The sequence below is a fragment of the Sphaeramia orbicularis genome, chromosome 16 (assembly GCF_902148855.1).
Source record: "Sphaeramia orbicularis chromosome 16, fSphaOr1.1, whole genome shotgun sequence".
Lineage (NCBI taxonomy): Eukaryota > Metazoa > Chordata > Actinopteri > Kurtiformes > Apogonidae > Sphaeramia > Sphaeramia orbicularis.
Window position 1 is genome coordinate 56,583,376 of NC_043972.1, and position 27,768 is coordinate 56,611,143.

The following is a 27,768-nucleotide window of genomic DNA, read 5'->3' on the forward strand; positions in this document are numbered from 1 at the left end:
TTTATTTTGGAAAAACCCTATTGTGTGAGGATGTGTGTCTGTGAGAAAGAGTACTTTTGAATGAAGAAACATTGTACAAACAGTTGAGTGTTTGGTCATAAAAATGAAAAGAAGTTATGTAATAGACATTTTGTATTATTCTTAATTTTGGTTTTATTTTGAAAAAATGTACTCCGTGTACTTTTGAATGTGTGCAAAATTTCCAATATCCACAATACAATGCAGTAAAACCTGTTTTAAAATAAAATTAAAAAAAAAAAAAAATGTTTGGATTACCTGGGACTTGAACCGGGGTCCTTCAGCTCCATAGGTAGCTACATGAACCACTGCACTACAGAGAGACATGTGAAAATGTGCACCAGCAAGACTTTTATAGGGATTTTGCCATTTGGAAAAGTGAAACTAAACATAGTCTTCAAAAAATCACTATAATTCCATAACCGTAGGTCGTATGTGAAAAATTCTTTCACTTTTGGATTCTGCAGACTTGTGGGAATTCAATGAGGTCTAACTTTTATGTCAAAACTCTGAAATGAATAAGCAGTAATCGCAGAAACGTAGAGTAACTTTCAAAGGCAGATTGCCAACTTCCTGTTGGAGTTAGCTCATGAGTGTCAGTGTATGATTTGTCGGCTCAATCAGACCAACATTTTGGCATTTGTTTCATGTTTCTGTGACAGTCCTACTGGCCGCTAGGGCAGATTTTGTGTGTTTTTTAGTACATAGGTGGCGCTACAGAGTCCATTTTAGCACCCAAGGGGTTAATTTTTGATATTGTATGAAAGTGTTCACCAGCCATGACATACATGGCAAATTTGGTGAGTTTTGGAGCATGTTAAGGGGGTCAAATGGCAGTCTAAAGTGGAAAAAGTATGAAAATAAAAGAATTGTTATAAATCAACAACCGTACATCCTATCTCAAAAATTTTTGCATGTGAGCATTGTGCTGAGTCCCATGAACGTGTAGATATGTCACATGTCAGGAAAAACTGCAAAGTGAAAAATGAGTTCCAAACATCACAACTTTGCGGGCTTGTAAAAAAAAAACTAAGACAGTTCCGGAAAAAGTGAGAGATCACTTTTTTGAGGAGGTTTCACTCTATCTTTTGATGCTATTTAGAAGTCAATATGACAAACGGTGTCATCGGAGTTAGTTTTAGAAATTTTATTTTGAAAGGCATATTGCGAACTTCCTGTTGGAGTTACTGCGTGAGAGGGCCTTACCTTTCGGCTCGGTCCCTAATAATATAAAAACGAACGAAAAACAATAGGGCCTTGCTTGCAGGCAAGGCCTCTCACTGCGTGAGAGGGCCTTACCTTTCGGCTCGGTCCCTAATAAACCAAATAAACGTCACTTTGAAAACCAAGTAAAGCAATATTTGAACACAAACCAAAAATCTACTAAAATATAGAACTCAGTTTGTAAATATTTAAACTCTGAGGATTGAAAATCACCTCAAAGTTTCCCAATGTTTCTATTTTAATTTGTTTATTCATTTTCTTTTTTTTTTCTTTAATATTTAATGTTTATGATTCTGATATTTGTTGTTACCATCCCAATCCTGTTAACCTGGCTTCTTTATTACTTATGTTGTGTGGACAGTGTCTGTACCCATCTATGTGCCTGATTCTTATGTTCAATAAAAAAAAAGCTGTACAATGATGAAGATCACTTACTGTCCAGGACGATACATGCTTTCACATCACAGTCTCCAAATACAATAAAAGTCTCCAGTAGACCCAGAAAAAGTCGATGGATTTGTCCCTAGTCACTTTTGAAAAAAAAAGTCATCAAGAGGATTTAAAAAGTCTCCAGATTTAGCGACAAAGTCTCCAAGTTGCTAACACTGACTCCAATACTCGGTGCTACTTTTGCAGTCACTGAATGTATGTGGGCTTTCCAGATCTTATCGTCTAATATCACACCAAGAAATTTGTTTTCATACTCTCTCCATATGAACTTCGTTTATCACTACATTTACCTGTGAGTTTATTTTTCAATTTCCAAACAGCATAGATTTTTGGGGGGACAAATTTAATGCTAATTTACTCGACTCCAACCATGTTTTCTATTTATTCATTTCTGTTCTGACGACACTGAAAAGCCTTTGCAAATTTTTCCCAGAGTAAAAGATGTTCATATCATCTGTGAACAAAACTAACTTTAATTTACTTCAAACCTGTTCTAAAGGATCCTAAAGGCTTCACTAAATGATGTTTGAGGTATTTAAGGGTGTTTTAAACCTTTTATCAGGGGTTCGTCAGTGCCCCCAGTGATCCAACAAAAGGCTATGCTATGATAATAATAATAATAATAATAATAATAATAATAATAATAATAATAATAATAATAATAATAATCTGCATTTAAAAAAGAAGAGAAAACAAAAAGAAAGTCTATGTATTCTGAACAATTTAATTTTGTTCAAAATTGTTTAATTTACTTAAACTCAGTTCTAGATAATCCCAAAGGCATTAATTACTGATGTGTGAGGAATTTAAGGTTGTTTTAAACCATTTCCCAGGTGGTCTTTGTTTCCCCCGGTGGTCCAGAGTAACATTATACTAAACTTCATCAAAATGTCATTTTGGTCCAATTTTTGCATTAATTTAAAATCACTTCTAAATAATCCCAAAAGTATCTGTCAGTGATGTGTGAAGTATTTGAGGTTGTTTTAATCCATTTTCCAGCTGGTCGTCAAATTTGCAACTTTTGACAATGTTCCAACTTTGCTAGAAACATTTTGTGGGTAACTAAAAAATGGCCGTCCTGTGGCTCAGGGTGGTAGAAGCCTATGGAGATGAAACAGGGACCAGGTTTCAAGGCCCATATGAGCAGAAGTCTGTGAAAGTTCACTACGAAACCTTTCCATCTTCACAACCCACAAAACAGGGTAGACAATCTAAACTGAACCCCAATAACATGTTCATTAATGTTAGGAGGTCCAGATGTTGATGAAGATCCAACATGGACAGAAGCAGAAACATGTGAAACTGTCAGTGCAGGGAAGTGATGTTAGATTGAGTTGATTTGGCAGATGTTCAATCTCTGCACATAGACCATTATTCTGATCCTTGTGTTGATTCTGTTTTCAGGGTCCATTTGTGACAGGTGTAGTAGACCACTGTCAGGGTCCAGTGAGCCCCCTTGTGTCCATTTTATGTACTGCACTCCATGTTGAACCTCATCAGAAATTGCTGCTGTTGTGGTTCTTTTGTTGTTCAGTGCAGTTTATTAATGACACTGGTGTTAATTTGTGTATATTTTCCATCCAACCACAGCTAACCTACAGGTGTGTGTGTGTGTGTGTGTGTGTGTGCGTGCGCGTGTGTGTGAGGACCATCATTAACCCTTTCATGCATGACGTCCACAGTTGTAGAAACATAGTTTAAGCTCACTTTCCAAAGGGTTATAAATGCAGTATTCTCCAAACCACATGGGAGCAGTCTCTATAGACCCGAAGCAACACAATGAAAAAAAGGATCATCTCAGTTTTAAAATTTTAACTGCTCGATGATCGCATAAAGTTAAGATGGCAGCACATGACCATCACAGCTATGTGCTGAATGCTCCAGGAATATCCGTTAAAATTTCTACTCAAGAAGGCTGAGCCAAGTGAAAAACATATTAGTGTGTAGAGGAAAGTGTGTTGAACAAATATCTGCTTTTAAAAATGAATTTTGTTGAAAAATATAGTTTTTACACCCTGAAAATCAACTGTCCACACATGTGGACGCCATGCATCAAAGGACTAATATAAATATACAAATAAAAGTTTAAAATCCTCATTGAATGTAATATTAGACTAAATTTCTCATTTATATGGTTTAGGCATCTTTATATGTCTGATAAATGTTCATATCTTTGGGTATAAAGCAATAATCTTTCAACAATTCAAATAAAACTAGCATAATCACAACTACATGTTATTTTGACTCCTTTGATGCATGATGCATCCAGTATTCAGACCACCATGAGGAGTTTCCCTCTAAACATGTCAAATCAGTTTTTTCTCATATGTGTTTGTACATCCTATAAAAACATTTATCATTTAGCTATTTATTGATTTTTAACATTTTTACCCCTTTGTTGCATGGCGTCCACATATGGACACTTTAACCTCCTGAGACCCAGGAAATGTCAGCAAAGTACAAGCTTTTTTTGTTTTTTATTAAATAAGTGCCTATATTGGAAACATCATGATGCAACAGTTTCTTCAGATGCAGTTTTTAAAATTTTTATGGAATGTCCTTTGTGGTGGATGGTTTTCTTTTTTTTTTTTGTAGAAAGTTGTGAAACTTGTCCACAAATGTGGACAGAAAACCCATAGCTGGGTCTTAGGAGGTTAAATATCTTCCTAATAAAACCATATTTTTTAAACAAAAAAATTCAAAATGTATTTCAACTTTAGCCTAATTTTGAATAATAAAATCAATTTAAAAAAAAAAAAAAATTTCGATACTTTTTAAAATAATTCCTGCATGAAAGGGTTGAGTGGCCTAAACTCCTGGAGCGCTGCCGTCTTTGTGACAGAACACTGAGGCCACACTTGGAAACACCAGCATCCATCCATCTACACATACATCACACTGACCAAGGCAGCTCATTATGATGGGATGGAAATCTATTTGTAGACTTTTATCTGGACTCTGAGACAAATGTGTGGTTTTTGTCGGTGGATGAAAATAATCCTAAATGTGTTGTTTGACGTGTCCACATGAGTTAGTTTGTCCTGTGTGTGGTTGTGAACTCCTGTTTGCTGAATCATCCAGAACTTTGCCGACTGCTCTGAGCTGATGGAATATGTGAGTGTCCAACTGGTGCTGAGTAGAGTTGTGTTGGTGTTTAGTGTTGATCAGGGACTGGAACCCCAGGCATATATGATGGTGTTGTGGAGCTGATGGGACATGTAGACTCGTCCTCTGATGCTCTTCAGATGGGACTGTCCTTCAGTGAGGGGTTGAAGGTCCATCCTGTCCAAGTCTGGCAGATCCACTGTGTGTCCACCAGTCCAAGCAGGTCAGTGTCAGGGTTTCTCACACCACACTTGGTCCTTCTTCCACAATAATGTCTTCAAATGCATCAGCTGTGGAGAACCACCGTCTCCATGGTGACGACACAATCGCAGCCACAAGTGTCAAAACCAAGAGTAGAACTGATCCAATGAAGTGACAAAACAGCATTAAAGAGTCCGGCCTCCTTGGTTCCAATAATGTGAACTGTGTCATGGATTTGATTTGTTTTGATTCTGGACAGTAAATCCACCCTGGAACTGACTGTTGTCTGGACATAGAACTGAATTAGTAAAGTTTTTATCCATGTTGTTGAGAAAATGACCTTTTGCTGTCGCCGTCTCTGGATCAGATGATTGTGATTCCTGTGCTGAAGTATATAAGTAAGTAGTTTTTAGAAATAAGTTATTTTAAACATTTAAATTACAAATAATGATCAAATAGTTCATTTAGATTTTAACTTTTATTAAGATTTTAATATCTGAACCACAAACTGATGATTTGGAAAGCTCATTCAAAGTGAGTAAAGTTAAGTGTATTTTATTAAGATATTTAAACTAATGAATTTTGGTTTAGTTCATCTTACAGTTTTATGATAAACTTAGTCATCTTTTATGCTTTCAGATTGTATTAAAAAAGGTTAAGTTATTCTGTAAATAGCTCCACAACAAGTTACTTTAAATTCATGTTACAAAATACTAACCACAATCAAATACATAATAATAAACCACAGTATGCAGTCTACAAATAAAGTCACCTTGTTCTGCCCTCACTATGTGTGAAGCCACCCTTGCAGAGCGAGGCAGACAGTTAACAGAAGGTGAAGTCTTGATTTATTTGCTTATTTTCTTTCCTTCTCTTCTGTTAATAATACTTTTATAGAACTGCAATGACATGAAATACAAACAAATACATGTATTACAATGTGTGCTGAAATATGTTTCCACTGTAAGCACTTCTTAACTTTTACCCATCCTTTTTAAATGCATGAATTAACAACCATACATGAATTAAACAGCTAAATATTCCAGCAATTACACACCAATCAAATAAGCATGTACAGCATATAAACCATATGAAATTAACTTAAATATGCAATAAGGGGCACAAAAAATGCAGTAATCTTGTACAGAATGTACACAGTAAAAAACCTCTTTCTGAACTGCATTAACATTACATGTAATCTAATTGACATGAATCAAAAATACTCCAATGCTAATAATATGCACAAGTTTCTCCCGGAGTGCACAAATAATTTGCTAGTAAAAGAAACACACCAACTGCTACCAAATAGCATCTGCATTAGCTCTGAACTGAGTACATACAAGCTAGCACTGACACAAAACAGACTGCCACCTGACTCAAATATTAGCAGTGAACAGAACGCTTCTACCACAAAGTGAAAGCTTATTTGTGCTCTGTAAAAGATGCTAGCAATCATGCTTCTGAGTTAATGACAAAGTAATTGTAAAACTAAAGATGGGCAATTCTAGGATCAGAGGTTTAGGGCTGCTGAGCACCCAGAGTCCTGGCCAACCAGGCAAGAGAAATTTCACTGTTTTTTACATTTTAATGCAATTTCGGACCATTGTTCTCACATTTGTGAAAGAAAAGCCTAACATCTTTTGGGTATGAGAAACTCTGTTACAAAACCATCAAATCTGATAAAAGTTATTTAAATGCTGAGCCACAATAAAAAAGGAATGGACTGGAATCATAAAAGAAATAAACCCTAACTCTAAATGCTAGTGGAAGACAATCCTCCATTTTGAAATAGCAGCTCCTCAACATATACATATAGAATGGGTTTAACTCCAGAGGAATATTAGTGTCAGCTCTACTTCAAAACACTGTCTGCACATGACAATACATTCACTTTACAGGTTCTATCAGTGGAACATTTATAAATCTGTTGTATAAATGTGCATAAATCAATATATATGTGGAATAACACTTTATCATATACCTTCAAAACATCAGCAAACCAGCACTTTTGTCATTTGCTTTCCAATTAATCTGATTAAAATAAGTAACATTTAGCACATTTAATCTGACGCAGATTATTTCTAAAAAACTGTAGACCAGTGTATATGTTCAGTGTCTCTCTGCTCCCCTCTCTCTCTTTGTGCTTTAACCAAAAGGCAAATAACCAAACAATGTGTTTTACATCTAATAAGAAATATAAACTGGTACATTTATCCAATTTATAATATCATTGTAATAGAATATTTGGTTGCTGTGGAAAATGAAGTTACACAAGTTGATCCTACACTCTTACCTGAATCTGGCTCTTTTTTTTTTTTTTCTTTTTTACAAAAAAAAAAAAAATCGTATGTTCCTGTCTGCGCGCATGTACACATACACACACACACACACACACACACACACACACACACACACACACACACACACTAAGAGTTCATGGGCATCCAATCAGTTATCCAGTCAGATAAAGTCAGTCTCTCCTTGTCTTTAATCTGAACTCATGCACAGACTCAACAGCAGCTTCTCTCAGTCCAGTTCAAACAGAGGACAGAGGTGGACTGAACCACATGGAACATTTCCTAGGTAGAAAAAACATCAGTTAACTCCCACCTAACAGCATAAACAGTGATCTACATTTCGATGCAGCAATAACAGGGACCGGTAATGATAATGTGTTGGTATTAAGTGGTAGAAGTAAACAAATGTTCTGGTTTAAATCAGGTACTTCCTCCACTACTGAACCCAACTGTAGAAGGCAGCGCCTGTGCACTGCTCTGTACAGGTGGAGCCTAGAGTCTGAGTCGGGGAAAGGGGGGAGGGATGGAGTGGATCAAACCATTTTTGAGACAAGATGGGTGGTGGAGTGCTGTATTTTTGTTGTTAAAATATTATATATTGGTTTGGACATTTTTGTAGAATGTTCAGAATGGACATAAAGTAATCAAGAAAAAAGAAAAATTCCAGCAACCTTAAAATATTTTAGGGGTGCTGGGAATCAATTCAGGTGTGCTTCAGCACCCCCAAAAATGGGTTAAAAATTCCCATGCTTACAGACGTATATTTGCCTAGATTTATCGACCAGAATGAAAGCTGTACTTAACTTCAATAGTGTGACCAAACAGTGATAACAGTACAGAAAGGGCACAAAGAACATAAAAGCTAATAGAAAGCAGTTCAAGCACTAAATCAAACTTCCATACCCACAGAGCCCCCCTGGTTTTCACCCAAACACACAGCACCAGCTAACAACGAGATTACAGTTGTAAAAGTCCGTTCACAGCAAAGCCTGAGCGCTTACCGCCTGTCTCTCCAGAGTCTCAGTGAGTCATTCACACTGATAATTCTTATCTGATGGTATCGGTAACAAACTCCTCTTGCTGCTGCTCCTTTGTTTGAGTTTCCCTCCACCACACAGCTCTCAGGTGGGTCTGATTTCTACCCTTCCCTTCCCCCGCCTTACCAGTGATGTCACTTCCTGCTTCCTGCTACAGAGTGGTGCATTAGAACACACTTCTGTACTCTGAAGACAACAAAACACAGCTTTCAGTCTGGTGTTTGTCTTCACATCTGGATCCTGTGAAGCCTGATCTGGAGGTTTTGAAGTCTGATGTTCTTGTCAGAAGAAGTCGGTGCTGCTGGTTCAGACACACTGTTTCTTCTTCTCATCTGATGCTGAGGTACTGTTTGGTCCAGACGTTGATGATTCATATCTGCGCTGATGATGGGAGAGAGCAGGGGATGACCACAATCTGTTTGGACATTGACTCCAACTGTTTCGGTCACTTTTTGTTTGGAAACTGATTGACTAGAGTCTTGCTTTTTGTACAGCTGTTCAATTTTTGTCTTTCGTGCAGATGTTTGACACGTTCATGTTTGGTGCATTGTGAACCTGTGATAAAAGATCTGTCACAGAATCTGAACTGCTGGGATTCTCTGCAATATGGGTCTGTTGGTGATACTTGTAAGAGGAAGATGACCAGCATATCTTTGTGCACCTATCACAGGGGTATATCAACTTCCTCTGGTGATAATGTAAAGCAGAAAAGGACTTGAAAGTCTTCCCACACTGGTCACAATAATATGGACTTTCTCCAGTGTGGATGCGTTGGTGCCTTTTTAAGTAAGTTGCTGTGGCAAAAGTCTTCCCACACTGGTTACAGTCATATGGTCTTTCTCCTTTGTGGATGTGTAGGTGCTCCTTCACCACACTCATTCTGGTGAAAGTCTTCCCACACTGGTCACAGTAATATGGTCTTTCTCCAGTGTGGCTGCGTTGATGCCTTTTTAACATACTTCCTGTGATAAAAGCCTTCCCACACTGGTCACAGTCATATGGTCTTTCTCCACTGTGGAAGCGTTGGTGAATTTTTAAGTAACTTGCTGAAGTAAAAGTCTTCCCACACTGGTCACAGTCATATGATCTTTCTCCAGTGTGGAAGTGTAGATGTTCCTTCAGCCCATTCATTGTGATGAAAGTCTTTTCACACTGGTCACAGTCATACGGTCTTTCTCCAGTGTGAATGCGTAGGTGTTCCCTCAGCACATTCATTCTGGTAAAGGTCTTCCCACACTGGTCACAGTCATATGGTCTTTCTCCAGTGTGAATGCGTTGGTGCCTTTTTAACGTACTTGCTGTGATAAAAGTCTTCCCACACTGCTCACAGTCATATGGTTTTTCTCCTGTGTGCATGCGTAGGTGTATCTTCAGCCCACTCATTGTGGTAAAAGTCTTCCCACACTGGTCACAGTCATATGGTTTTTCTCCAGTGTGGATACGTTGGTGTTTCCTCAGCCCACTCATTCTGGTGAAAGTCTTCCCACACTGGTCACAGTCATATGGTTTTTCTCCAGTGTGCATGCCTAGGTGTATCTTCAGCCCACTCATTGTGGTGAAAGTCTTCCCACACTGGTCACAGTCATATGGTCTTTCTCCAGTGTGGATGCGTTGGTGTTTCTTCAGCCCACTCAGTCTGGTGAAAGTCTTCCCACACTGGTCACAGGTGGGTCTTCCATCCATGTTTGCTGGAATCAGGTGATCTTCGTCTTCCTCCAGATGTGACTTTTAGGTTTCAGTTCAAATCCACCTTTGGCTTCTTTCTACATGAAAACACACAGAAACAGAAGAGGTGGTCACTGAAATGCAATGGAACAGAACAGAACAAACACATCTGTTTGGAACCAGATTAAGCAGATAGACAAAATCAACTAGTTAGGCAATCGATGAGACATTTTCAAGATAACCAATATTTGATGGTTTCTCCTTAAGAGATTTGCATGAGACCAGAAAATAACAAATAATAACAGAAATATTGAAAGATGCTGAAAATGTCAGGTTCCCTCCGATGTTGGAACATTCTTTATATAGTTACAAAATCAAAAAACACTGAAAATAACTGTTTACTTTCGTCACTGGAACTAATTTATTATTATTATTATTATTATGATTAATATTATTATTATTATTATTATTTTAAAGATTTGCAGGAAATTTTGAGTGAGTGAATGTACAAAATAGTTCTTTTGTACTAGCAGTTGTAGTAGTAGTAGGATATCTACTGTTAGTACTTGTATTTGTAGTAGTAGTAGTAGTATATCCACTGTTAATACTTGTATTTGTAGTAGTAGTAGTAGTAGTATATCCACTGTTAGTACTTGTATTTGTAGTAGTAATAGTATATCCACTGTTAATACTTGTATTTGTAGTAGTAGTATATCCACTGTTAGTACTTGTATTTGTAGTAGTAGTATATCCACTGTTAATACTTGTATTTGTAGTAGTAGTATATCCACTGTTAATACTTGTATTTGTTGTAGTAGTATATCCACTGTTAGTACTTGTATTTGTAGTAGTAGTATATCCACTGTTAATACTTGTATTTGTAGTAGTAGTATATCCACTGTTAGTACTTGCATTTGTAGTAGTAGTATATCCACTGTTAGTACTTGTATTTGTTGTAGTAGTATATCCACTGTTAGAACTTGTATTTGTAGTAGTAGTATATCCACTGTTAGTACTTGTATTTGTAGTACTAGTATATCCACTGTTAGTACTTGTATTTGTTGTAGTAGTATATCCACTGTTAGTACTTGTATTTGTTGTAGTAGTATATCCACTGTTAATACTTATATTTGTAGTACTAGTACTAACAGTCATGTACATTTGTTCTAGTTACTGCTCATTATTCTAACACCAGCTGTTCTACTTTTCAACAGTTCTATTTCACGATTTTGGCCAAAAACAAAATTCTGTTTTTTTCCTCTAAAAACTTCATGTTCTATTTTTGGGTAAAACTATAAAAGACAACAGATGTCGGCATGTCATTTCTTGTGCAGCCCACAATGCAACGCACTGGCCCCTCCCTCAAATCTGTATCCACATTTCCATAGATCCAGGTCAAAGGTCAGATGGTGGTTCCATCTTTATCAGGGCTCTGTTTCTACCTCCAGAGGAGTTCCAGAGGTGGAACCAAACGATCCACCATCTCATTTACACAGACCACGTTCAGAAGAAAGGGGGAATATTCCAGAACAGAAGAGATGTGGAAAAGGGGCTGGAGATGGCATCATAGAATCAGAAAATTCAGTGATGGGCCCACAGAAGTGATACCAGTGTGAGTCAGTGACAGACATCAGTCGTGTGTGTGTGTGTGTGTGTGTGTGTGTGTGTGTGTGTGTGTGTGTGTGTGTGTGTGTGAGTGTGAAGCCCATGCAGTTCTATTTGAACTGGGGGATCCGTGCGTGGACCACGGCTTACATTGGTATCACTACTGCAGCCCATCACAGATTTAAGGTCTGTGGTCATTACACAGACTTCTGTCACAGTTAGGAGGAGGAGCCGACGGTAGCCCAGAGACACCAGAGACATGAAATGCATTAGACTATTACCCTTTTTTAAAAATTGTCCTAATTAAAAAACCGGACCGGATGGACTCGCCTCTTTCTCTGGACCTTCGGCTCGTTTGTGTCCTGGTCCAACGTCTGCTGTCCTTTACAACTGCCCAGGTCAGACATGTCACAAGTAACATCATACTGGTAGGAAACTGTCATCATGTGTTCTATTATTACCTCCGCCAAAGAGGTTATGTTTTTGTCGGCGTTGGTCTGTCTGTCTGTCTGTCTGTCTGTAAGATAACTCAAAAAGTTATGGATGGATTTGGATGAAAATCTCAGGAAATGTTGATACTGGCACAAGGAACAAATGATTAAATTTTGGTGGTGACCAGGGGTAGGGGGGTGGGCAGAGGTCTGCACTCTACGAGTGCTTTTCTGGAAAAGACAGCGCAGACCTCCTCCAAGGCAGATCAGTGGGCCCCCACCCCCCATACCACCAAATTTAATCATTTGTTACTTGTGCCAGTATCAACATTTCCTGAAATTTTCATCCAAATCTGTTCATAATTTTTTGAGTTACCTTGCACACAAACAGAAAGACAGACAGACAGATAAACATGGTGGTGGTGGTGGTGGTGGGGGGGGGGGGTACTGATCTGCTTTGGCAGAGGTCTGCACTCTCTGAGTGCTTCTAGTTCATTTATGCATTTTTATTACTTTTCATGTAGGAAAGCGAAAAAGGGACCGGGACCATGGAGTTCCAGACCAGCTGTCCAGTACCAGCTGGACCACACACTGGTCCAGAAGCCTGAACCTTTCAGACATGTTTGTTTCCCTTTTAATCTCGAGGCACCTTGTTTTTTTGCACCTTTTGTTTTGTTTCAATTTTTAATAAAAAAAATCTAACCTAATATTGTCTGTTCATTTACAATACATCAAAAATATGAGTATAAGTACTTTTATAAGTAATATGCAGTCAAATTAAATGCAGGCATTTGAGTAAATCTGTGTGACTTTAGGGTTGAACCTGGACTATATCTGTAAAACAATAGAAATGAAACAGAACCATCCATCACACGTAAAGTTAGATGTGATTGAGTTTAAGGAATGAGAAGTTGAAAATACATGTTCCACCATTTTGAAATACAAATTAAGGATATGTAATGATGGTTAACTTCATTTAAAATGTATTCCAGATGGATTAAGAGATTCAACAACCAGTAAAACGTTAAACCCAACCTGTCCACTTAAAGTGCTGTGTCATTTTATTGAACTAGAGCTGAGTTTGTGAATGGACATGAACTGGACTGCATGTTCTGTTACTGCTCCTACATATGTCATCAACCTGATTTGAATAAATTACCCTGAACTTTGGGTGTGATGGAATCATAAAGCACACAGATTACCTGGAAGATTTCCTGGTAATAAAAGTTCCAGGTATTTTGGTGGAAAAGGGCCTAATTAGGATTGCAGAGATGATGTAACGATCAGTGTCCCCGCCCCATTTTGCCATTTTGAACTTACAGGTGCTAACAGTCCCATAGCAGTGCATTCATTGTTTTTATAAATTGTCTGTTAAATCCATCCAGTCAAAGATGCCTGGGAGACACTGCTGTGTTCAAAACTGTTCCAGTTACTCCTGTGATTGACACTGCAAATGTAGAGAGCCAGAAGTACATTAGTTTGGGTTTATGACTAGTTTAATGCATTTACATTTACACACACACTAACCAGACCAACACACTAACCAGACCAACACACTAACCAGACCAACACACTAACCAGAACAACACACTGACCAGATCAACACACTAACCAGACCATCACTAAACTAGAATCCAACCCCAGTCACTTCACAGATACATGGAACAAAAATGTAGGAGGAAACATTAAAAACATAAACGATGCTGTCTATTAACTATGAAACAGTGTTGATAGTATTTCACCATTACTACCCCCTTGATTACAACACCTAAACATGGCACTATCCACGGGCTGACCTTTGACCCCACCACAGTGTTTTCAGTCAATGGGCTTGTAGATCGTCAAACCTTAAACCCAGCCACAGAAAAACTGTTCACAGCTGTCAGGGGACTTAAGGCTTTTGAATTCTTGCACTGTGTAGTAACTTATGCTGAAAACCAGATAGTTAACTAAGTGCATGTATGTACAGGGGGGCAGAGTCCAGATCCCTGCACCAGTCGGACGTACGCCGTTGAACACCGGTAGCTCGTAGGGGTCTACATCATATCATATCTCAGATCTAGTGGGCTGAATGTGGTGATGCGCACACCTGCTGGCCCGCCAATCACGTACCAGAGCCTATACTAGAAGGGCCTCTCAGCTGATCCTGTCTCTTTCACTCCTGACGTCACCCGCCAGTTACAACAGAGCTCCTGACTGAGAGCAGCAGAAACTACGACCCAGATTTACTCACCTGTGCTGGAATTTAAGGCCAACTTACTGTGTGTTTTCTGCTGCATGTCGCAACGTTAAACGCTGGTGTTTGAAGAGCGTTACGGGCTCCTCGGGGAAAAGCCTCTGTGCTCGTTGCAACTGGTGAGCACAGACAGACGAATAAAATATCCGGTACCGGTGTGGGATAAAATATGGACTCCTATAAAATTTGTACCCCTGCCGATTTTGCGCATGCGTGAAAATCCGCGGTACATATTTTATGCGTATAATAGACCCCTAATTTGTCTGCATGTTATTTAGTAGTTACCCCTAGACCCCTAACCCTAACACCCACGCGCGTGCGCAAATTCCAAATAGGTCCAAATTTTACAAGGTCCGTATTTTATGCCGCACCGGCTAACTATAGCGGAGAGCACCGAGATATCCAAGAGGAAAAAGACTTGGGTAGATTTGAGCTCAAACTGCTCCTAAGTATCAAAAGATGACAATCTGTGTCCAAACCCACCGACTAACATCGAGTAGAATGAAGTTGGATGAACCCGCTTCACGGCTTGTCTCTGGCTCTCACAGCAAAAACAAAGGAGGAACAAACGGGACTGGCACTTCCTGGAATGACAACAGCTGCATTCTGATTGGTTGGTCATGTCAGCCTTCTGATTCGTCCATGTAAAGTATCGCGTGGCTCAATAACTGAACGAATTGTTGGTATTTAACGAATTGTTCAATTATATCAGTTTTGCTTTTTGAATAATGCCCTTAGCATTATAACTGATATAGCATTTTCCGCGGTACAACTTTTTCCTTTTTTTTTCAGTGGTACATCTCCCTACAGCAGCAGCGCACTGATGACGTTTTCCAGCTGCGACGCACAGACCTGCAGACCAGAGGGATGAACTGGAGTCAGAGCTGGCAGGTTGGGTGGAAATAAAGTTTCTCCGTGACCCTCTGTGGATATAAGGAGGTCTGCGGAGGAGCCCGTATTGTTTTCAGGTGGATCTACATGATGGAATGGAGCGAGTGTTGAGTTTGAGCAGCTGTGAGACGGAGGAGTTGAACATGGAGCAGCATTAGTCCGGAGATAGCCCCAGGCAGCAGAGCCACAACCAGGAGGAGGAGAGTCCCACGGCAGAGTGAAGAAGTGTTCCACAGTCCGACTGGATAGAACAGCACAGGGAAAACTGTGGAGGGAGGGAGGGGGAAACCGGCAAAGGAGAAGAGAAACAGAGGCAGCAGGTTAGAACTAGAACAGGTAACTCTAGTGCAGGGAAGCGGAGACGGTCACGTGACTTTAGATGGATTTCCTTTTCAGTCCTCGCGCTGCTTGAACATGCTCCGGTTGTTTAGTTAAAGTTAAATGTTCATCCTGTTTTTTATTCCCATGTCTCCTGTTACAGTGGATGGAAATTCGGGCTGTGTGAGCTGCACTAACGTCCATGAGCAAAGTTCTGTCCAACATCCCATTCTGGTGAGTGCACTGTGTTCTGTTTTCAATAAAAGCTCAAAAATAGCCGTGGGTTTCAGCTTTAGCCTTTGGATCACCGTGGCTGCTGCCTTCCATACACACAACAACAAAAGCACCTCCTGATTCTACCATACCGTGGGAAGGGTAATGTTCGACTGCCCTCTGGTGGTGAAACTGAATTGGTGCAAATCACTCCTATCAACACATCCCTCTGTCTGTAGATGAAAACTGAATAATACCAACACAAGGCAATCACAGATTGTACTGTAGCATCTAAACTGACCTCATTATCAGATGTTTACACATGAACCACTTTGAACATTCAACTCTCCTCACCCCAAACTGTTCCCACAAAGTTAGGAGCTTGGAATTGTTCTCTTGGTATACTGAAGCAAGAGATTTTGGAAAATTCCAGATTTTATTTTTGGCCAAAATCATGCAGCCGTACATGGATGAACAACAAACTGAAGTAGAACTATTAAAAAACAGAACAGCTGGTGTTACAATAATTACCAAAAACTAGAACTAATGTACATAAGTGTTAATACTACTACTACAAATACAAGTATTAACAGTGGATATACTACTACTACAAATACAAGTATTAACAGTGGATATACTACTACTACAAATACAAGTATTAACAGTGGATATACTGCTACTACAAATACAAGTATTAACAGTGGATATACTACTACTACTACAAATACAAGTATTAACAGTGGATATACTACTATTACAAATACAAGTATTAACAGTGGATATACTACTACTACAAATACAAGTATTAACATTGGATATACTGCTACTACAAATACAAGTATTAGCAGTGGATATACTACTACTACAAATACAAGTATTAATAGTGGATATACTACTACTACAAATACAAGTATTAACAGTGGATATACTGCTACTACAAATACAAGTATTAGCAGTGGATATACTACTACTACAAATACAAGTATTAATAGTGGATATACTACTACTACAAATACAAGTATTAACAGTGGATATACTGCTACTACAAATACAAGTATTAGCAGTGGATATACTACTACTACAACTGCTAGTACAAAAGAACTCATTTGTACATTGTTGAATCTGCATCAGTTTTCAAATGTACAATAAGAATATTGAGTTTATATGCATATTCAGGCCCTCAAAAGTTCCTGCAAAGCTTTAAAACAACAATAATAATAATAATAATAATGATAATAATACATACGTACGTATGTACGTACGTACGTACTAGGGCTGTAAGGGTGCACATACCGAACAGTTTTGGTACGCACCTGTTCGATTCGGTACACAGCTCTACTGAAACGGCACAGTATGGTGAGAAAAAGAAAAAGTAACTGAAGACATCGGTTAATGCAGAACTTTAAATCCATGCACGTTCGACACGGACATGTTGAAGGAGTGCACATTAACCCAAAATATGAAATGGCAGCTGGTAAAAATATAAGGTAAAAAAAATATAAGGTAAAAAAAAAAACCCACAACAAATATGATGTGATACTGGAACAAGACACTGAAGACCCTCTGCCATCACTACAGTCCAGTTTGGATCAGGTCAGGTTCAGGTGAAAAAAAACAACAGGGAAAGAGATGCTGATAAGACAGATGTCATTTTCCACCTATGAACTACGGTAGTTCTCAAACTAACACTCTCTCTCTCTCTCTCTCTCTCTCTCTCTCTCTCTCTCTCTCTCTCTCTCTCTCTCTCTCTCTCTCTCTCTCTCTCTCTGTCTCTGTCTCTGTCTCTGTCTCTCTGTCTCTGTCTCTGTCTCTGTCTCTGTCTCTCTGTCTCTGTATAATAGGAATAGAACCCAGGAGTTGGACTGAAGTTTCACTTGCATTTCACGCCAGTGTTAGTTATGGACCGCACCCACACGTACATAACACTCTGTGTTTTTGACAATCACGCACACACACATATACACACAAATACACAAAGTGTCCTAAACAGTTTGTTCACTGTCCTAAAATAAATAATTTGGTTAATTTTCTTGTTAATGTAGCTCTTCAGTTTGTTAAAAGAGAATACTAGTTTGCCCTCTTGTTAATGTTGCACTTCCTGTGTAATTTTTTTGTTGATATTTTAATGTAGAAATTGAACTGAGAGAACTGAGATTAGATTTTTGTTGTTTGTTCACAACTACCTTTCAGGGAAAAGTGCAATACTAATGTTTAAAATACATTTAGTAATATTTTATTTATGTTATTTTCTATTTGATTTATTGCAACAGAATTATATTACTCTTGTTTTTCTATATTCTATTGTCTCCAAAAATTGGGGGTAAAATGTTCAAAAATTCATTATAAATACGTTAAAGATATTTTGAGGAGTTTTCTTTCTTCCCATACTGAACTGAAAAAAACCGGACCGTGACTTTCAAAACCGAAAACGTACCGAACCGAAAATTTTGTATGCCATTACAGGCCTCATACATACATACATACATACATACATACATACATACAAACAACTTTATAGATACAACAAGGTCTTTTTTGGCAATTCTCAGCACTTGGACCCTAATAATGCATTTATTTCCTCTAATTTAGTTCCAGTGAACAAAGTAAACAGTTATTTTAAGTGTTTTGTGATTTTGTAACTATTTAAAGAATGTGCCAACACTGGAGAGAACCTGACATTTTCAATATCTGTCAATATTTCTGTTATTATTTGTTTTTTTCTGGTCTCATACACATCTGTTAAGGAGAAACCATCAAATATTGGTTGTCTTGAAAATGTGTCATCGATTGCCTAACTAGATAATTTTGCCTGTCTGCTTAATCTGGTTCCAAACAGATGTTTGCTCTGTTCTGTTCCATTGCATTTCAGTGACCACCTCTTCTATTTCTGTGTGTTTTCATGTAGAAAGAAGCCGAAGGTGGATTTGAACTGAAACCTAAAAGTTATATCTGGAAGAAGACCTGCAAACATGGATGGAAGACCCACCTGTGACCAGTGTGGGAAGACTTTCACCACAATGAATGGGCTGAAGAGACACCAACACGTCCACACTGGAGAAAGACCATATGAGTGTGACCAGTGTGGGAAGACTTTCATCTCAGCAAGTAACTTAAGAAGGCACCAAGACATCCACAATGGAGAAAGACCATATGGTTGTGACCAGTGTGGGAAGACTTTCACCACAATGAATGGGCTGAAGAGACACCAACACATCCACACTGGAGAAAGACCATATGAGTGTGACCAATGTGGGAAGACTTTCATCTCAGCAAGTGACGTAAGAAGGCACCAAGACATCCACAATGGAGAAAGACCATATGGTTGTGACCAGTGTGGGAAGACTTTCATCTCAGCAGGTAACTTAAAAAGACACCAACACATCCACATTGGAGAAAGACCATATGACTGTGACCAGTGTGGGAAGACTTTCACCAGAATGAGTGTGCTAAAGAAACACTTACGCATCCACACTGGAGAACAACCATATGACTGTGACCAGTGCAGGAAGACTTTCATCTCAGCAAGTGACTTAAAAAGACACCAACACATTCACACTGGAGAAAGACCATGTGGTTGTGATCAGTGCGGGAAGACTTTCGTCTCAGCAAGTGACTTAAAAAGACACCAGCACATCCACACTGGAGAAAGACCATATGACTGTGACCAGTGTGGAATGACTTTCACCAGAATGAGTGTGCTGAAGAAACACTTACGCATACACACTGGAGAAAGACCATATAACTGTGCCCTGTGTGGGAAAGCTTTCACCAGAATGAGTGGGCTAAAGGAACACCTACGCATCCACACTGGAGAAAGACCGTATGACTGTGACCAGTGTGGGAAGACTTTCATCTCAGCAAGTAACTTAAGAAAGCACCAACATATCCATACTGGAGAAAGACTGTGTCACTGTGACCAGTGTGGGAAGGCTTTCACCAGAATGAATTGGCTGAAGGAGCACCTACGCATCCACACTGGAGAAAGACCATATGAGTGTGACCAGTGTGGGAAGACTTTCACCAGAATGAGTGGGCTCAAGGAACACCTACGCATCCACACTGGAGAAAGACCATATGATTGTGACCAGTGTGGGAAAACTTTCATCTCAGAAAGTGACTTAAAAAGGCACCAACATATCCACACTGGAGAAAGACCATATGGTTGTGACCAGTGTGGGCAGACTTTCATCTCAGCAAGTGACTTAACAAAGCACCAACACATCCACACTGGAGAAAGACTGTGTCACTGTGACCAGTGTGGGAAGGCTTTCACCAGAATGAATTGGCTGAAGGAACACCTACGCATCCACACTGGAGAAAGACCACATGATTGTGATCAGTGTGGGAAGACTTTCACCAGAATGAGTGGGCTGAAGGAACACCTACGCATCCACACTGGAGAAAGACCATATAACTGTGACCAGTGTGGGAAGACTTTCATCTCAGCAGGTGACTTTAAAAGGCACCAACGTATCCACACTGGAGAAAGACCATATAGTTGTGACCAGTGTGGGAAGACTTTTATCTCAGCAAGTGACTTAAGAAAGCACCAACACATCCACACTGGAGAAAGACCATATGTCTGTGACCAGTGTGGGCAGACTTTCAGATTGTTGTCTACTTTACGTCGTCACGGCCGTGTTCACCACAAGAACTTGATGTACCCCTGTGATAGGTGCACTAAGATATTCTGGTCATCTTCCTCTTACAGGTATCACCAACGGACCCATATTGGATCCCAATCAGTGTAGATTTGGTGACAGATCTCTTATCACAGGTTCACAATGTACCAAACATGAAGGTATCAAACATTTCCACAAAAGACACAACCTTAATAGTTGTACCAAAACTAAGACTCTAGACAATCAGTGTCATAACACACCAAAACAGTTGGAGTGTTAGCAATGTCCAAACAGATTGTGGTCATCCTCTGCTCTCTCCCATCATCAGCGCAGATGTGAATCATCAACGTCTGGACCAATCAGTACCTCAGCATCAAATGGAAAGAAGAAAACACTGTGTGTGAACCAGCAGCACCAACTTCTTCTGACAAAAACATCAGACTTCAAAACCTCTAGATCAGGCTTCACAGGATCCAGATGTGAAGACAAACACCAGACTAAAAGTTGTGTTTTGTTGTTTTCGGAGTGAAGAAGTGTGTTCTAATGCACCATCTTCCCAAAGAGTGACATTACAGAAGCTCCACCTACCACCAAGTGAAAAGTTCAACTAATGGAGGTCAATAAGGACCTGGTTTCTATTCAGATACTACTTCTGATTGACTTTGTGGTCGGGCTGCATGATTCTGACAAAAATGTGAATCACGATTGTTTTGCTTAGAACTGAGATCACAATTCTCTGCCACGATTGTTGTCACAAAATGTGTATTGCACCGCTGTCAAGGAAAATGGGTTCTTTTCCCTCTGATTCATGTCTGTCATATCACTCTGCAAGTAGTTCGGTCACTTATGCAGTGTTTGCTGTGGAATGGAGCTGTTGGTGTGGCTGTGTGTAAGAGGGGGGTGCGCATGCACGGTTCAGCGGAGGGGGGGGCGGTGTGTGCGAGTGTGGGGCTCGCCCGGATGTGTGTGCTTTTTTGTTGGTTACCTGCGCATCAGTTCCCGTCCAATGGGGGTATGGGGGGTGTGGTCTGTGCCCCCCGCAGAAGTGAAAGTGAAACTTGATGTTCAATTACCTTTTCCCTACCCTCCTCTTCTGACCTATTAGATATTATGCATACATATTTTTCACAATGGTGGTGATTTTTATTTTTTTATATGAAATGTTTGGTGCGGCGGCATGGATAAACTTTACCAGCGGAAATGCTGCACTTATGGTCCCGGTCGCTAAGTGACGTCAGCTGATCTGTGAAAGTTTGCAGCGCAAAGAAACTTCCCAGACAGCATAACTGAATATTTTTAATATACATTTTTAGAGAGGGCTAGACTTTTGATTCTTGGTTAAAGGCTGAGTTATCGTCACCGGCAAAGAAAAGAAAAGAAGAAGAACAACAGCAGAAGTCAGAGAAGTGAAAATGAAAAGACACTTTGATCTGGATGACAGAAAAGAAGACCAACATGAGATTAACACCACCGAATGTGAACCTTTATTGGGCACAAGTTCAGGTGGGTGACTCTCCCCACAACCACTGGGGTTTTCATCCATTTCGCCTTCTTTACCGCAGACATTCCTCTGCTGAAATTCATTCTTTCTACAATCAACTACAGTTGACAGCAGCAGGCTCATGTGTTGTAAAGACAGTTTAACATTGGTTGAGGGAAGAGGGGGCAGCAGTTCTGCGTTTGTGGGCATTTGTTTGCAATGCAGCCCATGAAATAAAATGCTTAAGAATCGTCCGCGTTTAGAAATGAGATCACATACATGTGTCAGTCAAGATCGTGATCTTTTAATGATTAATTGTGCAGCCCTACTTTGTGGACACTGAATCAGTCAGAGGTCGCATTAACTGAAAATTGGCAAATTTGTTTGTATAGTACCATTCAAACACAAGGTAATTGAAAGTGTTTTATAAAGGCATAAAATTACATTAAAATCATAGAGATTAAAACATTAAACAAGAGGAAAGTGCAGAAAAGATAATAATGAAGAAGGAAATTAAAACAGGAATAAGTAAACAGTTAAAATCAGTCTTGACTAAAATTAAGTGTTAGAAAGCCCACACTGTTAATGTATTGTTCACATGTTTATTGAGTTGAAAGTTCTATTCACTAATAGTTTCTCTCCTGTAAGTTGTCATATGTCCCACGCTCTTAAATGTACCATTGCTGTACTGATGTTATTGGATGCTAATATGTGAAAAGCAGTGCTGGAAACCATTAACTTTCTTGTGATACAGTGGTTGGATTTGTTCCATTACTTTCCTTCCTCATCATTCACCTGTAGCACACCCCCCCCACCCCCACCCCGGTTTAGTGCTGTGTGTAATTACCAGAAGGTGACACTAATGATGTTATATTATCTTATATAAGTTGGATGTATTGTTGAACTATTAGCTGGTGTATTTTTTAGCTGTACATAAGCTAGTGCTATCTTTTGCTAGTGTGTTGTTAAAGCTAATAAGCTAAGTCATGCTGTCTGTATACTTTGTGAAGTGCATACAGGGGTGATTTTGTTTCTGTTGTATCATCCAAATGATACAACTGAGTATCAAATACAGTCCTTTGTAACTTTAGTTATGTCATTCTGTTGTGTATTATATATGGTGTTTGCTGTATTGATTGTTACTTCATATTGTTATTACAGACCACAGCCAAATAAATCAACCATAAACTGGACATCTATATCCATGTTCTTTAATTAGAACACCAACCCTACACCTTGACGCTCTAAACCAGTTAAATTCCTGGAGACAACTGCTTGTCTCCTTTTTATTAAGAATTTAATGTTAAATCAATCAAGTTGAAAGAGTGAGAGTCAGTGCAGGTATTAGAACTGAATAAACTCTTCTAATCAAAGGCAGCTGTAAACAAATAAGTCTTTAACCTTGATGTAAAAGAACTGTGAGTTTGAGCAGAGCTGCAGTTTTCTGGTAGTTTGTTCCAGATGGTGGAGCATAAAAACTCAAAGCTGCTTCTCCCTGTTCAGTTCTGACTCTGGGGACAGAGAACAGGATCACCAGAGGATCTGAGTGGTCTGGATGGTTCATATACAGTAAAAGGAGGTCACCGATGGATTTGGTCCCTGAACCATTCAGAGCTTTATAAACTAATAAAAGTATTTTAATGTGTATCTGCTGAGGGACAGGAAGCCAGTGTAAAGACCTCAGAACTGGTGTGATGTGGTCCACTTTTTGGGTTCTAGTGAGGACTGGAGCAGCAGCATTTTGGATCTGCTGCAGTTGTTTGATGGACTTGAGTCAGACCTGTAAAGACACTTACAATAATCTAATCAACAGAAGATAAATGTATGAACCAGGTAATCCAGGTTCTGCTGAGACAGAAGCCCTTTAATCCTAGAGATATTATTCAGCTGGTAGTAAACTGTCTTTGTAATGGGCTTAATGTGGTTTTGAAAGTTCAGGTCTGAGCCCTAGATGTCTGGCCTGACAGCTAGTTTTTAGTCATAATAATTGGAGGTCTGTGCTGCCTTTTGATCACTCGTCTTTTGGTCCAAAAACAACTACCTCTGATTTGTCCATGCTTAGCTGAAGGAAATTATGGCACATCCATTCATTTATTAGCTCTATACATTCACCCAGGACCTGTATGAGACCACAATCACCTGATGACACTGAAATATAAAGCTGTGTGTCATCGGCGTAGTTATGATTGCTTTTTTTTTTGTTGTGTCTTATGATCTGAGCCAGTGGAATCATGTAGATATAAATAAAAGAGGTCCCAGGATGGAGCCTCAGGGAGCTCCACATGTTATTACCCTTGGTTTGTTTGTTTCTTTGTTAAAGCTCTAGCAGCAAAACTATTGGTTAAATTTATACATAGATCTCATTACATTTTGGGAACAGTAGGTCAAGTTAACATTTTTTATGAATTTTTAAAATCTTTTTTTTCCCCATTTACTTATAATTGGATGAAATTTCACATGTCTGTAGCAGCAAAAGTATTGGGTGAATTCGTACTAAATTTGGGTTATAGATTGCCAGTGATGCCAAATAGGTGTGGTTCCATTTTGGGAAAAGTAGGTCAAAGTTTCAATTTCTTACAAACCCCCCCCCCCCCCATTGACTTATAATGGGTGGAATTTCAAATGTCTATAAAAATATCAATTTTGTTTCAGTTTACTTCAAACTTGGCACATATATAGAGGCAATTGATATACTGACATCAGCACATGCATAGAAATGATGACATCAGCTGGATCGATGCCAAAATAAGCTACAATATGTGCGAGGGGCGGGGTTTGTTGTGCCTAGAACCACTTATTTTTCTGTTTCGATTTAAAATGACCTATTGACATGAAATGGTCCCTACCTTTGAGATAAGAAGTAAACCAGTCTAGTACTGTGCCAGAGTCCCACCCAGTTTTCCAGTAGGTCCAGCAATATATTATGGTCGACAGTGTCCAGCTGAGATCCAACAGTATTAGGACAGAGGTTCTGGTTCTGGAGGTCTGAGTTTAAGTGGATGTCATTCAACACTTGGACCAAAGCGGTCTCAGTGCTGTGGTGAGCTCTGAAACCCGACTGGATCCAAGCAGTTGTTTAGGATTAAAAAGTTATCAAACTGTTCAAAGACAGTTTTTTCAATCTTCGCTTAAAAATGTCAGATTTGATCGAGGCCTGTAATTTTGCATTAAGGTTTTGTCCAAATGTTTTTTTTTAGCTTACCGGCCGACAGGTTGTAAGCTGTTGTCGTCATGCGGCGTCCGTCGTCGTCGTCTGTCGTCCGTTACAAAAATTTCAATCGTCTTCTTCTCCGAAACTACAATTCCGATTGACTTCAAACTTGGTATACAGCTTCTTTATGATGATGTCAACGAAAGTTAGTGAAATTATTTGGATCCGGATCTGATTCTGGATTTGGTGCCACTTTGCAAAATTTCCCCATTATAACAGATAGGAAGTGGATGGATGCAATAACTCAGTAAATATAAATGATATCCAGTGTAAATTTCTACAGTCCAGCCCTGATGGGGAGATGACCAAAACATAATGTCCACATGCTGATCAGGATCTTCTTCTGGATCCGGGAACTTATGGAAAATTTAACATGGGCTCTTATGGGGAAAACATTTCAATTGTCTTCTTCTCCGAAACTCCAGTTCTGATTGACTTCAAACTTGGTATACAGCTTCTGTATGATGATGTCAACACAAGGGATTGAAATTATTTCGATCCAGATCTGATTCTGGATTTGGTGCAACTTTGAAAAATTTTCCCATTAGAACAGATAGAAAGTGGATTGATCCAATAAATCAGTATCAATGATATCAAGTTGGAATTTGAATTTTTGACAGATCAGATTGGAATATGACTAAAACATGGGCTATTTCTGTAATATAATAAATACACATAACTGGGTGATAATAAGTGGCATCTGGATACATTTCCTAAAGCTTTTAATTTGGCCGGTAAGCTACAGGGCATTGGTCCTATTTTTTTTTTTTTCAGCAGAGGTTTGATGACTGCTGTTTTTAATGCCTGAGGGAACACACCTGATCAAAGAGACCAGTTTACAATTTGGATCAAATCAGATACCATAACCTCTGAAACTGTTTTGAAGAAAGTTGTTTGTAAAATATCGAGACAGCAGGAGGAGGAATTCAGTTGTTGTATGATTTCCTCCAGGTTTTTGTGGTTTATTGAGTGAAACTGCGTCATGCTGTCAGAATTAGTTTTAAATGGACACAGCACAAAACCTGGATTCAAAGTTCGTGGACTGACTGTCAGTCTTATTTTCTGGATTTTCTCTGTAAAGAAGGTGACAAATGAGCTGCGACTACAGGAGGGTTTGTTAATCTGTCAGCTGTAAAAAATAAAGTAGGTGTTTTATTTTTGTTTTTGGTGATGATGTCAGAAAAGAAAGACTGCCGTGCATTCTTCAGTTTTACTTTGGAATGATGAAGTGTCTCCTTGTAGATGTTCTAATGGACCTGCAGGTTTGTCTTTCTCCAACTCCAACCACACTCTCTTTTTTTCACTCCTGACTGGTGTCTTTCGTCCATGGTGATTTTTTTCTTACCGAAGATAACCCTCCCTTTAGTGGAAGCAGTTGAATCAATTATATTTGAAATCTTGAATCACAGGATTGAGATGTGAAGACTAAAGCTGACCAATTAATCAGACTGATTAGTCAACATCGGTCAATATGTAACTGATGTATTAAGTTTTTTGCTGCTCAGAGATTCTGTGGCACTGCTCCTGTGTGTCTGTGCTGCTCTCTGCCTGAGTGCCTGGCCCCACCCCCAGCCCCGCCCCCAGCCCCGCCCCCTCACACACAAACACGCAGACCAGCCAAGTGCAGCTCCACCTCCCACACTCACTCTGCTGCAGCAGAGGAGAGGATGAAGATGAGAGAAACTGATTTTTTTTAAACTCCATTTTAAGCTGTGACTTTGTAAAACAATATAACGCTACACTTTTGTGCCCCGCGACAATAACATCCTTGCAGAAACATGTTGTTATAGGCCGTAAGGTGAACGCCGTATCGTTTCATCCCGTTCCGATACATGGGGCACTACAATCATTTTACTCAGTTACAAAGATATATTGTTCCTGAGGTAAATGTCAAAAGTTCTCCATTTGCAATCCTGCAGTTTTTTAAAATCAGTGTTTGAAGTCGGTCCTACTTAACTTTATTCGCGCAATGCTATTGTTATCATGCGCGCTGCGGTTTGAGTCACGTGTAACCTGCTGGTCCAATAAGAAAGAGCAAAACATCCAAGATCGCTGCGACCAGGAAGTGAGTTTCCTGTTGTTCGGAGGAGGAAAATACAACAAAAAGTTTTAAAAAGCCAGCAAAAATATGGAATATGCACCTCATATCCATAAAAAAAGAAAAAATACAGGCTTTTTCAGCCAAACAATGGGAAACGTTAAGAAACTGTGTCGAACGATGGCTTTATTTGAGTGGTGAGAGCAGGAGTATAACTGAAACTTATAAACACTATCACTACTGACTTTGACAATGTTCCAGAAGATGCTGGGTTTCGTGCAACATGCTACAGACGATTCACTGATACAAAAAAACGATTGGATTCCGCGGAGAAACATAAAAGAGAGAATTCAGATGTCAATGAATCACAGGGAGGTGAGTGTGCAGCAGCACCGCAGGATCAACAAGTGAAACTCCGAGGAAGAAATGACGGTCCAGGATGGGTCTACCAACTGTTTCATCTGGTCCTGTTCTGCCTGCCGTATGCATAATATGTAAAAAAAAAAAAAAAAAAAAAAAAAAAAGGATAAATACATCACCGTGTCTGGCAAATGCACAAAGGATCATCTTTCACCGGCACAGACGTTATCAGCAGGTGTGTAAAAAAAAAAAAAAAAAAAAAAAAAATCTGTCTCTCACACACAAATACTGTATATACGTAAGTGTGTAAGTTTATTCTATTCTCTACTACTGCTATTACTACTACTGTTACTGATCATAACTCAT

At 39.2% G+C, this 27,768-nt stretch overlaps 4 protein-coding genes across 17 annotated transcripts in view; 2 read left to right on the forward strand and 2 right to left on the reverse strand.

Annotated features, from left to right (window-relative positions):
- The window catches only part of LOC115436284 (zinc finger protein 345-like), a 589,760-nt gene extending 568,780 nt beyond the window's left edge, over positions 1–20,980 (forward strand). Inside the window, exons 4-6 of the mRNA XM_030159095.1 lie at positions 18,597–18,796; positions 19,049–19,888; positions 20,141–20,980. Of these exons, the coding sequence (XP_030014955.1) occupies positions 18,661–18,796; positions 19,049–19,888; positions 20,141–20,442 (1,278 nt within the window). The 5' untranslated portion in view covers positions 18,597–18,660 and the 3' untranslated portion in view covers positions 20,443–20,980. The remainder of the gene's footprint in view (positions 1–18,596; positions 18,797–19,048; positions 19,889–20,140) is intronic.
- The window catches only part of LOC115435836 (uncharacterized), a 1,131,008-nt gene that overhangs the window by 267,411 nt on the left and 835,829 nt on the right, over positions 1–27,768 (reverse strand). The window lies entirely within an intron of this gene.
- Positions 1–27,768, forward strand: part of LOC115436331 (zinc finger protein 658B-like) — a 763,626-nt gene that overhangs the window by 32,511 nt on the left and 703,347 nt on the right. The window lies entirely within an intron of this gene.
- The window catches only part of LOC115436291 (zinc finger protein 239-like), an 887,505-nt gene continuing 868,391 nt past the window's right edge, over positions 8,655–27,768 (reverse strand). For 13 of the 14 annotated variants that reach the window (XM_030159108.1, XM_030159105.1, XM_030159115.1 and 10 more), the window contains one exon: positions 8,655–10,095. In XM_030159108.1, the coding sequence (XP_030014968.1) occupies positions 8,831–10,015 (1,185 nt within the window). In that variant the 5' untranslated portion in view covers positions 10,016–10,095 and the 3' untranslated portion in view covers positions 8,655–8,830. Of the gene's footprint in view, positions 10,096–14,752; positions 14,813–27,768 lie in introns of those variants that run through there. The other variant, XM_030159116.1, reaches the window with a different exon arrangement.